Raw genomic sequence first — 16,392 nt, 5'->3', positions numbered from 1 at the left:
AAGCGTTGGAATACTCCTGGGCTCAGATTTTAGACGACTTCTATTTTCCATCAATGTTTATCTTTCCAGTTGATCTTATCAGAGTCCATGGCTTTCATTATTAGGTATGTCATGATGAATCCAAAATTTATATTTTCACCTCCAACTTAATAGATTTTACTTCTGAACCTGATCTGTATACTGTCTTATATCGCCAATTCCACATTTTCCCACTTGGATACTTAATAGGCACCTGAGCACATGGAAAACGAAACTCTTGTATTTCCCCCACAACTTATTCCTCCCACGACCTCCCTGTGACAGTAAATGGCAACTGCTTTCGATTAGTTATTCAGTCCTCAAAGCTCGGGGTCACCCGTGACTCCTCTTTCTCTTACATACCATATCCACTCCTTCAGCAAATCCTGTGAATTCTATTTTCCAGTATTGTATCCTGAGTCTAATCCCTTTTTACCTCTGTCACTGCTCCCATGCTATTTCAAGCCACCATTATAACCCATGAAGATTTTGCAATAACCTCTCACCTATGTATGAGTTATAACCTATAACCATTCTTGCTCCATTGAGACTCATTTCCATAAAATGTAAGTCAGATCACACTCTCATCTCAAAATGCTTCAGATCGCTTACCATCTTAAGTATTAAGTTCTCTGTGCCCTATGTGACCTGGCTGTATGCTACATTGCATAATACTCAGACAGGTGCCCACTCTGCTCCAGCCACACTCCCTTTCTTGCTCTTTTTTAACTTCACCAAGTAAGGTCCATCTCAAGGCTTTTGCATGGATAGTTCTCTTCGTCAAAGACACTCTTTTCTCAGTTAGTGCATGGCTCCTTCTTCAGTTTATTTGGCTCTCTGTTTCAAATTCACTTGTTTAGAAAGGCTTTTCTCTGACCACCTATGCTCTTTATCTCTTATCCTGTTTTACGATTATATTTTATATCACTTATCAATAATATAACACAGTTTATATTTATTTGTTTATTGTCTGACACTTTCCCTTAGCAGGCTTAGAATGTAAGATCCACGTGGGCAACAACTTGATTAGTTCTGTTCAATACTTTTTACTCCAGGACATGGTAGGTGCTCAATAAATATTTGAATAAACTAATAAGTAAATGAATATGGAGCTCAGGTTTTGGATGATGAATGAGAAGGTCTCCTATCTGGAAACCCTGGGTTCACCTGAAAAAAACGAGTCATCTGCACATGTCCAGTGACATCAAGCTGACTAAAGTAAGACTCCTGGCATATAAAACAAACTCAGGATGGACACGGCAAAAATAATAGTGAACCAAGGCTCCTAATGTCCCTGGCAACTACCCACAGAAGATCAGCAAGATACAGCAGGAGCCAGCTTGGCATCGGTGTGCGGTATTAGCCCATATTTCTCCTTCCAGAAAGAGGAAACACATCCACATAAAGCAAATGAGGTGAAAAAAAGGCTGACAATGAGTTATAAATTAAATCAGTGGCATTCTCATTGGTTTATGCTTGTATAGAGAAAGGCCATTAAGCTGGAGCTAAAAGGGGTCATTTTAAGCATTTTTAAAGAAATTATTATGAGTCTGGATTTCTCTCTCTGAAATCTTTTCTAGAGAGAATACACATGCTTATAATTATCTTCTTTTCTAAGCCTAAATATTGAACGTACAATTCAACAAACATACACTTACCTATAGGGACACCAGCCAAGATATAAAAATTGGTACAGGCTTTAAAAATGAAGGATTTGGAAGTACAGAATACATGCCTCTGAAATGACATTGGGGGTATTAACTGGATGAATGGTCAGAAAAAAGAACAAGCAGATGCAGTATTAAAGAAAGATAGTTGGTCAAAAATAGAATGGTTGAAGAGTAGAACACCTAAGCAACATACCCAGCTTCAGGGATAAGTTCTAATGAGGATGAATGGCTTGAATCTTGGAGCATAATGAAGTGAATATTCACTACCTTAAAGAAATCTTTGTAGGAAGATAGGAATAGAAATAGAGGTTTATAAAAAGAGTTGGGCTTCTTTTCCTTACACCCAACTAACACTGGATTATGCAGTTTGGACACAATGTAAACTAATTCATCAAAGGACTACTTTTAAACAATGCTGTGTGTACCACCAGAAGGTATGTATCTGCCAAACTCAGCTCTCAATCTCTCAATCTCTCTCTCTCTCTCTCTCTCTCTCTCTCTCACACACACACACACACACACACACAGAGTCAATAAAGGAGAATGGAGGTTAGAAGTTTGAAGATAATACAAACCTTCAAGGTTTTTACAAAAGAATGATCAAATTCTAACTTCAGTTGAAGAATGAAACGAACAATGTAGGAACTTCAAAATTTAAGACTGAAGAGTCCAAATCCTTCATTTAATAGATGAAAAACTGGGGTTTCCCTGGTGGTGCAGTGGTTAAGAATCTGCTTGCCAATGCAGGGAACATGGGTTCGATCCCTGGCCAGGGAAGATCCCACATGCCACAGAGCAACTAAGCCCGTGCGCCACAACTACTGAGCCTGAGCCCAAGAGCCACAACTACTGAGTCTGCGTACCACAACTACTGATGCCCGCGTGCCTAGAGCCTGTGCTCTGCAACAAGAGAAGCCATGACAATGAGAAGCCCGCACACCGCAACGAAGAGTAGCCCCCGCTCGCCACAACTAGAGAAAGCCTGTGCACAAGCGACGAAGACCCAACACAGCCAAAAACAAAAACAAATAAACAAAATTTAAAAAATAGATAAAGAACTGGGACAAAGGGACTATACCTAACTTGCCCAACAAAACATACAAAGTTAGTGGAAAAGCTGGGATGGAAACCCAGATGTCCTAGCTCTGTGGCATATCCCTTTTATTTCACTAGTTCTCCATTTTGGTATCTTTACCATTATGATCATTTTACAAACAAAACAAAACACAACAAAACCAACTCCCCCTTGATGGAGCAAATATCTTAAGTAAGTATATATTTATAGGTCTACTGTTGTTATGTTTTCAGAACATAGCAGGAAAGTTCTTCTAAGATTATTGTAAGAACTTGAAGTGCAGGAATACTGAAAAGTAACCATTTACCAGGCTTCTGGAGTCTGCACCGACCCTGTCCAGGGCTGATTTGTGATTGTAAAGATGACTGAGAGAGGAGAAAATGTGAAAAGTGTGTGTTTTAGGGTTTGGACATTTACTTCACTGTGGCTTTCAGTGTTCTTATTATTTCTTTAAGGAATGAAAATACCACTGATTTAGTATCTGAGCCTAGAATACAATTCAGCAACACTGGAGACAATTTTTCTCCTTATTTGTATGAAATATAATTCTATACATTATAGAATTTTCCTGATAAATCTTTCCACTACCTAATTAGATTGCCACCAGTTTTAGAAAAAGCCCTCTTGGCTCTAAGGTGCCTAATTTGTCCATCTCGAATGATCCATGTTTCACTTGTGAATCATGCTGCATGATTCATATGAATCTTATATTATTAAGTTAAAAGACTGAGCCCACAAAACATAACAAGTATAAGTGGTTCAAATCTAGACCTATCCTTGTCACTGGTGAAAAAAAAATTTCATATATTTCTTTAGCAAATAGAAAAACTTTTTGTTAACAAGATGAACATGCATTTAAACATGATATGCAGAATGCAAGAAAGACTTTCAATTTCTTGAAGCCAAGGGCTGTTTCTTATTCATCACTGAATCCACTGCACGTAACACACCAGCTTAACGACTAAAACTCGATGATACTTATTGAGTGTCTACCCTGTCGTATTACCTTTAGGTACATTCTATTACGTTCAGAAAACAATTCTTTGACTTATTTTTTATCCTCATCATTATTATCCAATCATTATCCTCATTTTATTTTTTTAAGTGATAATAAGCATAGCTGCTTTATTATTATTATCATTGTTATTACTATTTAGTTTTAAGTAGAAATATTGCTGTACCATAGAGGTCAAATTGGAACTGGCTTTTCATTTATCCTCATTTTATACAAGAGGAAACTGAGACTTACCGAGATGAGCTAACAGGGCCACAGTGAAGATGGGTTTCCAGATAAATCCACTTTGCAACGTTGTTCTTGAAAACGTTCGTTTAGGTCAAAATGAAAAGGGCCCAGGTCACCTGGAAGACTTTAACTGCATGCCTACGTCTTTTTTACTTAGTAATAAAGCTATAATTTAGGGCTGATATTAACCTGGGAAGGGAAAAGCAATTATTTTACAGCTGAAGACTCCCCTGTGCATGTCAGTTCACCATCTAGAGGCCATTTTCACAGTTTATCCTTTGCTGCATGTATGGAATTGTACCACTTCTGACAGAACTCTTCAGTGGCACCACAAATAATCACTGTCATCATCTCTATTCTGATAAGTTCCATCAATCTTGTTGATGAACCATCACTCACTTTTCTTCCCAGACTTGATCTTCTCTTTTGCAAGAAACACACACATGTGCACGCGCGCATGTGCACACACACACACACACACACTCACATACCATTTTCTAGACCGTTTAAGTATGTCTGGGAAAAATGTACAAGAAAGGATAATCTTGACTGAAGATACTCATGAATTGTTTTCAACAGACACCAAAAAGTTAGAGGCCACATCTTTAAGTGGCTGCAGAAAAATTTTAAATAGAGGTGAGGAAATGGAGTATATTCTCTGCAAAAACTCTGAAATGAATTAATAAACAAAGTCTAATGAAGAAGGTCTTTGAAATTAGAACCTATCGGTGGCTCTCAGAATTTTCATCCCGTGATATCCACTCTTCATCACCATCAGTTTGAGGATGCAACACTAATATGAACCACAAAAATCTGTGTGAAACAGGTTTTGGACCTCCTTAACTTCGTACCCCATGATCTTTAACCTATAATTTTTGAAGAAGCTGAGTAGAAGCTTACAATAGTTTGTACTTTAAAAACACTGGACAGCATTAAAGTCCCTGGCATAAATGAGGTGCCTTGGTCAGCCTACAATTTACTGAAAAAGGCCTAATCAGGTAAAGCAGACAGCACCCCAGGTAAAATTTCACAACATCACACAGACATACCAAGGCAAAATTAAAACAGATTTCCACCTGAGAATTCAAGAAATGTACTACCTTGCCCCAAACCGGTAAGAAGCCGATTACCACAAGGATGGATAGTTACCCATGGCAAAGAACGGGATTCCCAGCAGGGTGGAGTTGTACTTTCCGTCGGTGATGAAGAAGATCCCAGCTGCGGTGACGACGGAGATGCACACGGTGAGCACCCCCAGGAGGCCCAGGAAGGGCTTGCCGCGCAAGCAGTCCTTCATGGAGCTGGAGAGGGTGGCTGTGGTCAGGATCAGCACGAGGCTCACGAGGACCTGGCTTCTGGCCAGGATGCTGGTCTTATGAAAGTCTCTCCAGAGGCTGAAGGATGCTAAGGAGTATAGCTGGAGGCCCCGGTGCTCCTCCTGGAGCTTCCTCATAAGCTTACAGAACTCATTCTCCCACTTCTCCCCTATGAGGTCTTGGGTGGCAGAGCCATAGGTCTGGAGGTAGTAGGTGATTTGAATGGCTCTGGCTGACTTGACCCGCTGGTCCTTGCTGTTCGGCACTTCCACTACCCCGCCCAGTTGGTGTCCAATAAAACTGTTCCTCCCATCCTTGAAAACAGAAAAAGGGGAGGCTGAAGTTACCAGAGGGATGCGCATTCCAGAGAACAGAGTCTTACTCTAAGTGAAGGGGCACAAAAGGCAGAGGTAGACTCCAGCGACTGTGGAACTGATGTGGGTGGAGTGGCATGTTAGGATTTTATACTCAACTGTTTGGAGCTCCATGGGATACCATGCAAAATGATCGGAATTAAAAAGGATGCAAAGAGCGTTGTGAAGTTATACAAGATTTGCCACATGCATAGGAAAATGTACATACATATTATTTCGATCTCATCCATACCCTCATTCTCACCATTTCCTTCTGTAACAATCTATTATAACTCCTTTACGCAGGATCAAGTTTAATCATTCAGTTTCAGCCAAAAGTGAAGCATGGCATGAGTTAACAACTTTTCAAAAATTAAAATAATAATGTGTTTAATAAATACATGCTAAACTTTCTAGGGTTAACACACACACATACTAACACACACACACCTACACTAACACACACACACCTACACTAACACACACACACCTACACTAACACACACGCACCTACACTAACACACACACACAACACACACACACACACACATATTACAAACATCCATTGTTCTTTGTACTCTGGGGGTACAGCTGTGTATTGCAGAACAACTAGAAGAAAATACTGGTTTTTTTTTAACAAATAATTTAATAGTATTGACATGTTTTCTAAATATAATGTGAGCACCTGTTCACTCACTACAACATTCCCTTTAAATACCTGCTCCAGTTGTAGGTTGACCAGAAAGCACAGTGGACAAAGCCCCCCCAAATGAGACTAAGATTTCAGGTGGGGTTGTCAAAAGTCATCTCAATTTCAGGATTTCACATGAAGTAGAGTAGACAAGATCATAAGAGTAGGGTTTATAAGAGGGGCAATCACTCTTCTTTAAGGAAGACGAAAGGTGGACACTGAGTGGCTTAAACAGATTCAGAGCAGTAATTCTCAACCGTGTGCCTTAACACTCAGAAAGAAATCCCTGACAGCCATCGCCGAATTTGCCGCATCTGTCATGTACTCCAATGGCAATTTTTGTCAGATGGAATATCGAACCCAGTGGCAGGTTGCAGGATGGAGTCTGGTTCTGAAAAGGTGCATCAGGTCCCAGAAGAGACACAGGCACAAAGGTAAATGTATGCCATGAACAGCTTATGTGTTTGCTACATCAGGCAAGACGTGACATGTATCTCGTGAGGATTTAAAAGTGTAGAGTGAGAACAGGAAACAGAAAGGTAGTACAGAAGGGCAACAAACCCAACTGTGTGGTAACCACGGTTGTTTTCACAGAACCATGAGGCACTGTGTACTCAAGAGACACGTGTAACAAGTACTGTGGACTTAGTACCAGACACCTATATCTGGGGTACTTTTTGTATTTGCATCAAAGCTGCCCTAGTACTTAAGAATGTGTTGAAACTCAAAAAGCTTGAGAAATTTACAGAGTGTACAAATATTGTTAGTAGGGACCATCAAGAATTGCAAGAAAGAAATTTTATAGTCACTCTATATACCCATTTTCCCCCTACATGTTAAATAAAAAGTCTTTCTATTTAATTCAATCTGACTAACTCTAAATGAACGATATATTTCTCAATAAGAATTTAATTTGAGGGTTTTTTCCCCGTTGCTTGGGGTTTCTCCCACTCCCCTTGGCATCTTTGTAATGTTCCTATCTTTTTTCCTTATAAAAAATCAAACTGAAATTCTGACTGTAGGTTCCCAAGGCTCTGTCTTGATTAAATTCTCTGGGGTCCCCCAGTGAGCTGCAGGTGGAAAGGTGGGGCAGCTTTGAGTAAGGAGGTGGAAATTCTGCCCTATCACTGAGAGACTGTGATGTATGATTTTCACTCTTTCAGTACAGGTCAAATTGCTCCTCAGTTGGGCTTGTTTATTTTTGTTTAAGCTTGGTGTAAGTTTTAGCTCCACCCCTGTTCCCACTTCTTTGAAATCCTATCTGTGATGCTGACACATTTTGGATTAAGATTACACTAGACGGAAGAAACTGAAAAAAAGGATAAAGTTTGTTTTTTTCTCTACCATCCTCTAATCTCTACATATACCTCTCTTCATCTGGCTTCCTACTGTTCCCAGACACTTATACCATCTCTTACTTTTCCCATACTTAGGGAAGTAGTCTCTAAAAAATAACCTGTGATTAGTTAAATACACCTCAGGGTGAATTCACTGAGTCAAATATTAGGGAGTGTTTATTATATACCAGGCTTTCTTCTAGGCACAGGGAAATTACCAGCGAGCAAGATAGGGAAGCTGCCAGCTCTCAATAAGCACACGTTCTAATAGAGGAGACAGGAAAGCAGCAATTAAGTGATTAACGAAGATTATTTCAGACAGAAATAGTAGGGAGAAGATAAAATAGGACTAAGTGCTGGGCAGGAGGTGTCTAGGTTAGATGGTGTGTTCAAAGTGTCCTCTAGAGCTAAGCCCTCTGTGAGGACGTAGACTTGGCCACAGAAGAATAGAGGAAAGCACCAGGCAGAGGGGGAGTAGTGCAAAGGCCTTGAGGTGAAAATGAACGTGGTGGGCTCAAGGAGCAGGAAGAAAGGCCAGAACAGCTGCAGCAGAGTTCAGGAAAAAAGTGGGAGGAGACAAGGCCTGAGGGCTTGGCCGGCAATAGGCCATGCAGGGCCTGGCAGGCCTGGCAAGGAGTTCTTATTTTACTCCTAGTGCAAACAGAAGCCAGTGAAAGGTTTTAGGTGCAGGAATGATGTGCTCTCATCCAGAACTGTCCAAGCAGGCTCTGGCTTCAATGTGAATATACTGAGGGAGAGCAAAAGTGGACCCAAGGATATGAATTAGAGACTTAAATTCATCTTATGTTAATGATGCCGGTTCAATTCATAGAATGATAGAGCTGAAAAATGTCTTCAATATTACGTAAACATTTATACTCAGATACTTATATCACTCATTTTATAGATGAGAAAAACTGAAACCCACAAGGGGAAGTGACCCAGCCAAGGGTTTCTTATCCAATTACTGAGAAATGCAGACTATATGTGCATGACACCAGGTCACAGGATTCAGTGCTCTCTCCATTAATCCCACCTGACTCCTTATAAATCCAGGGAAGTTCTGCTCAGAGGATAATTACAGTATATGTTATATTCATTCCTTGTTTCTCCTACATAGAAGCACCTATGAGCTGGGAACTAATGAACTCTTCCACCACAAAATAGGAGAATAATCTCTAACAAATAATGTATAAAAGTGTATTTCCCAAGACTATATTGAGTAGGCTGATTGGGGCAATGGTTTGTACAAGATGTTCATTCAACAGAGCTTTCGAATGTCCAAAGACCTTGTTTATTTTATCCTGGTGCGTGGAGTAGGGCAGATTAAGAGAGAGAAATGCATTCGGTTTGTTACATTCATTTACACATAATGAGACGAAAGCCTATCTTTTATGAAGTCATTTTTGTAAGAAATGGAAGTGAGACAATTTCAAAATGGGGGTGGTGGTGGTGAGCAGCTAGCTAAACCCAGTGTAGACCAGCCATTTAAAAAATCTATATTTTGCCTTGTTTAAGATTTTGACTTTTGTCCAGACACATTATCAGCACCCTCTTTGATCCACCATAATCTCCAAATGAGGCCTGAGGGATGCATAAATCTTTGTTCTGCTGCTAACAATCCCTCAGAAATTTTGCGGTACGCGGGCCTCTCACTGTTGTGGCCTCTCCCGCTGCGGAGCACAGGCTCTGCACACGCAGGCTCAGCAGCCAGGGCTCATGGGCCCAGCCACTCCGCGGCATGTGGGGTCTTCCCAGACCGGGGCACGAACCCGTGTCCCCTGCATTGGCAGGCAGACTCTCAACCACTGCGCCACCAGGGAAGCCCCCTCAGAAATCTTTTTGATGACAGAAATGAGTAAAGACAGACAGAACTGCACTTACGTGAATAAATAACTTTAAAAATATTTCCTTTTTCAAATAATAGGAAGTACAAGTCCTCTTCCACTTTTATTGCACAAGCAAGCATGTGTCATAAGCTAGTGAATAGACAGGGGGACTTAGGGGGTACCTGGAAAGAGGATTTGCATGTATCATGGCCTGGAGGCAAAGAACGGCACATGATGTTCAAAGAACTGAAGGAAGTGATGGGATTGGAGGTTACAAAAAGAAGCAGGGCCTCTGCTGTAAAGGCCATGGAAGCTTTATTAAAAGAGCTGGACTTATTGTCCTGCAATAGGAAACCACTGGTGAGTTCCAAGCAGGGGAATGACATGATTTACTTTTGGGAGTGCTCTCTCATTGCACTGTGGAAAATGATTTAGGGAGTCAGGGCGACTCTAAACGAAGGAGGTCAGTTAGGAACTCCCTGCAGTATTTCAGGTTCTTAATGCAGCATGAAAAAAATGTCAGCCCAGGCCGTCGCTGGTAGGTGAATTGTTCCAAGGTGAATCAACAGAATTACAGGTCATGATACTATCTCACCACCATGAAGCACCTCATCACATCAACTCTCCAGGAGCAGTGATGCCAGAAAAAAGAATCTTATATTCTTTAGGTCTTATTTTGTTTATGGTTACTACTCTGTAACTTTTACAATGACTCCCACCCAATCCACACCTCCACAGTGGAAAAGGAAATTAAACTCTTAGAGATTAAGATCAAAGAATGAATTCTCCAAGAGATAGGAGAGGAAAGAGACATGAATGTCATAAACTATTGTGCAGAGAAAAAAATTACTCAATGATGCTTTGAAGTTATAGGAGAGAAAGTGTCATATCTGCTCAATGTATGTGCTAGGCTGACATTCAGAGATTTTCTGTGCAAGATAATCTGGCAGCACAGCTCCTGTCCAGAGTAATTGTACTTTTGATCTCATCAATTTTCAATGAGGTCAACACTGCAAGGATATTGGAAATCTTTAGATGGTCAGTTGTCTTTTATTGCTGAAAAGAAAGACTGCTATGTATGGTAGATAGTGACATTTCTAAAGGAATGGTACAATTTGTTCTTGTTGTTTGTTTGCTTGTTTGTTTAAATAAGATTTATTTCTTGTATTTGCTTCCTAACATATCTCTTTGTTTTATTCTCAATATCGACTGTACACACAAAGTAGGATTAAATAAAATCATCAGCTATCTTGAATTTCCTCTCTAGAGCTCCATGTTTAGTAGAAACAAGCAAATAATGAGAAAGCAAGTTCCTATAAGGTACTTAGTTTAAAAAAAAAAGAATCAAAAGCATTTTCAAAATGAACACTTTAAAGCATTAAATGCCCTAATAAAGAATAAATTAAATTTCTTATGTCACATTACTAAGCTAGAATAGTGCAGGGGTGTATTTTTTTCAAAGAGGAAGTTTAAAAAAAGTAAGGTTTCTGTGTTGCTGCAATGAAATAAGGGCTTCAGCCAATGAGACTACAAGTTTAATTAAGCACGCTAGCACATTAATTTTTAACACGTGTGGCAGACTCAGTTCCAGAACGGAAGAACTTTATTTGCATTACCCTGGGTAACTTTCCCGGCCACTCTCTGAGGAAGTGCTATTCTGAAATAACCTCAGGTCACCATCCAGAGCACAGGGGCCTTGCGAGAGGAAGTAATATAAGGTTACACAGCTAACTGGCAGAGCCAATTACCTCATTCTTGTTTATAACTTCAATGCTCTTGTTCTTAACACAACTGCACATATGTTTGAATAATCTGTGAATATACTTGAAATGAAAGGAAGTACGAGGTAGCAGTTTTGTACACAGACTCAAGAGGCTACTGTCACGCTTACAGCCCAGTGTCAACACTGACCAGCTGTGGGAGTCTCCTTAGCTCTCCGCACGTCAGCTTTATTATTGGTTAAAATAAGAATCATAAGGCATTGTGAGGATCAAGTGTGTTAATACATATAAAACACTTAGAATAGCAGTCAGAAAATGCTGGATATTATTAATGTGTCATAAATTAAATATTGGAATGATACTGTTTATTTACCTAGCCATCTATTTATTATTTCCACATTTCCCAGCAACTGTCTGTAAATGTGATGGAAAGCACACAGGGTCCAGGGTCCAGACTGGTTTTAAGCTCCAGGTCTGCTGCTCTACAGTAGGGTGATAGAGGACAAAATGCTTGACTTCTCAGACTGCCAACTGGTTCATCTCCAAAATAAAAGGTTCGGCTTAAATTATCTCTAAAGGTTTCATTAGCTCTGTATTTAATGATCCGTCCATGGTAAAGTCATTAGACATTACAAAGTAGGCTAGAGAAATCTGCCCTGAGGAAAAAAATAATTAAGAAGAAAAGAGAAATGCAAGGTGACCCATGTTCATTTCCATAGAAACAAGAAGCTTTTTATCTTCTTTTAAATCTGGACCCAGTAGCTTTTTCTTCTCTTTGAGTAATTTCCAGAGAGAATTTTTCTCAAATGGAAAAAGATCAAAACTTTGCCCCATTTTACCTACATGTAAATCATTTCTCAGTAGCCCAGATGAATTCATTTATTTCTTAGATAGTAAAATTCATGTTTTCTTCAGATCGCTATTTCATGAAATCTGAAGAATGAATCACGGAGGATTCATCTTCTCCACTGTACTGGTTTACTTACCACGTAATAGGATAAATGCATTTAATTTCTCCTCAACTCATACAAAATCTTCACACAAATATATAAGTAATGTGTGGAAGCAGAGTGGATATCTACATTAAATGTGAAGCATATAACAATGACCTTTTTATTTCTTTGTAACATGTATCAGTGACCCTATCCCAAAAATTTCCATTAAAAGCAATATTACTGTTTTAAATGAGTCTTTCACAACGCGAGCACAATGACCACTCAGGGCAAGTATTCCATATTAAAGATTTAAGTTTGATGCTGGTCTACACAAAGGAAGCGGCCATCGCTCACACAGGAGCATTTGAGGAATAGAGAAAGCTTCCTTCAGGAGAGGCATTGAAAGTCTGCCGTTATAGCTTTTGCTTTGGGCTAAGAAACTCCCGAAAAGACTAGTTTACGACCACATGCTTTATAAGGAATGTGACACCTGAGCCATTAGCATCTCTGAGTGGAACAGTCGATCAGACTAACAAACTAGAGGCAAACCTGTGTAGAGCTCAAAACATCCTCAAGAAGGCGAAAGTTAGGGAAGATCAAAGGAGTGGGTATGGCAGGCAGGAGTGTGGTGAATCTGTGGGGTACCCAAGGACAGGACACACAGGTGGGAATAGGCAAGAAGAGCAGAGTCATTCATTCATTCCAGAAATATTCCAGAAATATTCAGCGAACATATGTTCTATGACAGCCAGCTATTGAGGATAGAGTAGTGAACAGCTATAGTTGTTATCCTCAAAGAGCCTAAGGCTCTGGGGTACAGTGGGAGGTGGTGGAAGATAAGTAAGCAGGCAGGCATATATATATATATATATATATATATATATATATATATATATATATATATATATATAAAAATGATACTGGTTCACCCAAGATGTTAAGGTAGCACTGAGATGGAATCACTAAGCTAGCAGGGACTAAGAAGGCTTCCCAAAGAAGGTAGCATCTAAGGTGAGACCTGAAACATGAGTAACAATATTCCAAGTGAGGATGGGGGATTTGGTTGGTGAGCATGGGGGGCATGGTCTTCCAGGCAGAGGGAACAGCATGTGCAAAGGCCAAGAAAGAAGAGTAAGCATACTGTGCTCCTGGGACTTTGATAATGATTGGAATATACAGTGGGGCCAAGAAAGGGTGATGCAGAGATGGGTACAGGTAAGGAGTATGGAGATTTGTTTGTTCAGAAGCTCTCTTTGACTGCAATGTGAAAAATAAACTTTAGGTATGCCTTGGGGATGGAGAGGGACACTAGAGAAGGGCCATGGGATCTTTTTTTTTTTGCCTTCCTCACAGCATTATCTCATCCAAGACTTACCTAACTGATTGAATGAGCATCCAAAAAACGATTTTTCAGATTTTATAGAATACACACTGTTCTTTTTTTTTTTTTTAACCAGGATTTGGCAGCTAAGCTTTTTTTTTTTTAAGATTTGATTTTATTTATTTTTGGCTGCATTGGGTCTTCATTGCTGAGTGCCTAGGAAGGCAAATTGTTAGTCTATGCGTAGAAAGCAAGGTAAGGACAAATAAGTGGAAGATAAGGTCTCTTCCTTGGAAGAGTTTATAACTTTGTACAGAAACAAAAGCCTTTTAGATGACAAGAAAATAAAGCTGCATGGAGCATTAGAACTCAGGAGACACTGCTGAAGAATCGTAACTGCTGAGGGCTGCAAAATTATATACATATAGCATGAACTCAACCACGTAAAACTAATTATGCACATATAAATATTCAAAGGAAATCATCAACATTTTAACACTGGCTCTTATGCAGTATAAAATTATAGGTCATGTCTGCCTCTTTGGTTAATCAGGCTATTTTATATTACCTTTTTAAAAAGCCTATTGACTCATCAACAAAAATAATAAAAATAAGTGTGTTAAGAGAACTGAATAAAGGCTAGATAGGAGTGAGAGGGATAAATTAGGTAAGACTTTGAATCAAATTTCACTCAAACAGGCAGCTGGGAGAGGAGGGAAGGCCAAGAATCAAGACTCCCTTAGTCCCAGGCTCAAGTTCTAAGCAGTCTGCATTGTGGCTTCCAAGTAAACTTGAGTTTCAGTGGTTCATTCTTCCTCATGAAGGACCTTGGTTTTGCCCATCGAGACATAATGAACGATAGTATTCGACTTAGAGTAACAGCAGATTCCCAGCTTCTAAGGGTAGGGTAAAACACTAACACACACTCAACTCTCCAGCTGATCTGACCTTGCCCTTGGCTAAGTGTTTTCTTCTCAGAAAAAAAAGATCATGGAGACCTTTGTAGCTCAATGTCATTTTCCTTGTTCTGAACTTGAGTTCTGATAAGGTCCTCATGAAGTTCTTTTTAATTTTTGTCTTTATACCTTCCCTTCCCATGCGGTTTTTCTTTAATCTGAAAACAAAGGCCAAATTATTTGACCAATCAAATGAAAAATAATTTTTGAGGATTTGTGATGCATAAAACATCATGATAGGCAAAAGCTGATTTCTTTCTTTCTTAAATTATCCAGATAATTGTAATCACAGAGGTCTGGATTATGAGATTGATTAAAACTTCCAGGAGATAGGCATTAATTTAGGCGGTTTGAAAACAGTGTTGCCATTTATGAACTCCATTTTTCTAATTTCTATTTTTCTTTGCTTTCCAAGATTGTATCTAATTTTCATTCAAAGGGGCCTCTTCTGATAATTAACATGTGTTGTCTTTTTCCATTGTTATTTGTTTTATCACTCCAACTAGACTTCCAATTTCAGTGAAGTTAGGAAATGAAGGTGGGACCTTTTTCCAGCTAAAGGAAACTAATTTGGGACACATATCTCAAGGAAATGTAGAGAAACTCACATACTGTAAAAGAAGAAATCAATGGCATAGCTTTTATTTGCAGTTGTGGGCGAGGTTACCTGTGTCTTAATACTTTGATAAAACGAAGGTGACACCCTTGTTTCTCTACTGAAGATGAATCAGATCTTAATATCTCATTGGCTTCTATGAACATCCTCCCTCCTCTTTCTCCATCCATCTCCTTTCTCCCCCCACTCCTGTCTCTCTCTTTCTCCTGCTCTCTTTCTTTTTTTCACTCTTTCTCCCCTCCTCTCTGACCTTTTCCCCTCCTTTTCCTCCCCTCCCCCTCCCATCTCTGTCCTTCCTTTATTTGAAACACAACTACTGCAAAGCCACAGTGAGGGATAATTATTGAACTATGTCAGTAAAATGCCAGATAAAGAATACAGCACTTGCTTAAGTCCATTTTATCTTCACTAAATTACCTTTTCTTTTTAATATCTAAAAGGACAGACAAGCTTTGAAAATACTGTGTATGATATACATTCTAATGAGATCCATATAATTGTTCTTTACTACTACCAAGCTGTTCAGCCTCAAAGATATTAAAATAACTGAAAGCCTTTCGATAAAGCCAAGAAAGTAAGAATTAAACTTTAAAAATGCCTGAATGAAGAATTAACTCAAAAGCAAAGTGCGTTGTGTTTTTTTTTTTGCTTGATAATTTAACCCACTGCAGAAGATTATCCAAAAATCTTCAAAGATTTAGAAAATAAACTTCCACTTTTATTTTCTGGTTGTTTGTTGCCCTTCTGGTTGTTTTTGTTTAAGGCTAATATTAAAGTTCGTTTGCAGTCACTTACAAATGCTTGTTGGATGTAGGAAAAAAGTGACTCATAAAGTTAAGTATATTAAGCAAGAGAATAAGTTCTGTCTAATGACTGTAGACTCCAGTTTCAGTAAGGCAGATAAAACTTAGAGATTAATTCATGGAACACTTACATGCATGTGTTTTTAGTTTTATACCTATGTGAGGCTTTTTCATTAATAATATTCACAAACTAAAATCTTTAATTTGATTGCATATCCCTTTTTTGGTTTGGAACACATGGTAACCTGAATAAGTTAGATGGTAGAAAGTTATGGTGGGTAAACGCATATATATGATGCATAATCCTAGAAGGTGTGACAATTGATTTACTTAGATTTTTAGGCAAGAGAGAAAAATATTAAGACAGTCTCATTATAATGAAAGTAATCATCACTGTAAATTCACTCTTCAAAATTAGGCCAATTTTAAGTGGGCCAACCCACATTCCAGCCTTTGGGAGTTTAACTGCCTTCACTACATAAACATGATTACTGCTTCTAGCCACACA

The 16,392-nt window shown here is 39.1% G+C and overlaps 1 protein-coding gene across 9 annotated transcripts in view; it reads right to left on the bottom strand.

Moving 5' to 3' along the window:
• Positions 1-16,392, bottom strand: part of PTCHD4 (patched domain containing 4) — a gene marked incomplete at its 5' end in the record, with an annotated part of 192,959 nt that overhangs the window by 135,668 nt on the left and 40,899 nt on the right. For all 9 annotated transcript variants that reach the window (XM_079935553.1, XM_079935549.1, XM_079935552.1 and 6 more), the window contains one exon: positions 5,156-5,636. In XM_079935553.1, coding sequence (XP_079791679.1) covers positions 5,156-5,636 — 481 coding nt within the window. The remainder of the gene's footprint in view (positions 1-5,155; positions 5,637-16,392) is intronic.

Source organism: Stenella coeruleoalba (assembly GCF_951394435.1).
Source record: "Stenella coeruleoalba genome assembly, chromosome: 10".
NCBI classification, from domain to species: Eukaryota; Metazoa; Chordata; class Mammalia; order Artiodactyla; family Delphinidae; genus Stenella; species Stenella coeruleoalba.
The sequence above is the reverse complement of the archived record's forward strand: the minus strand, read 5'-3'. Positions and strand labels throughout refer to the sequence as shown.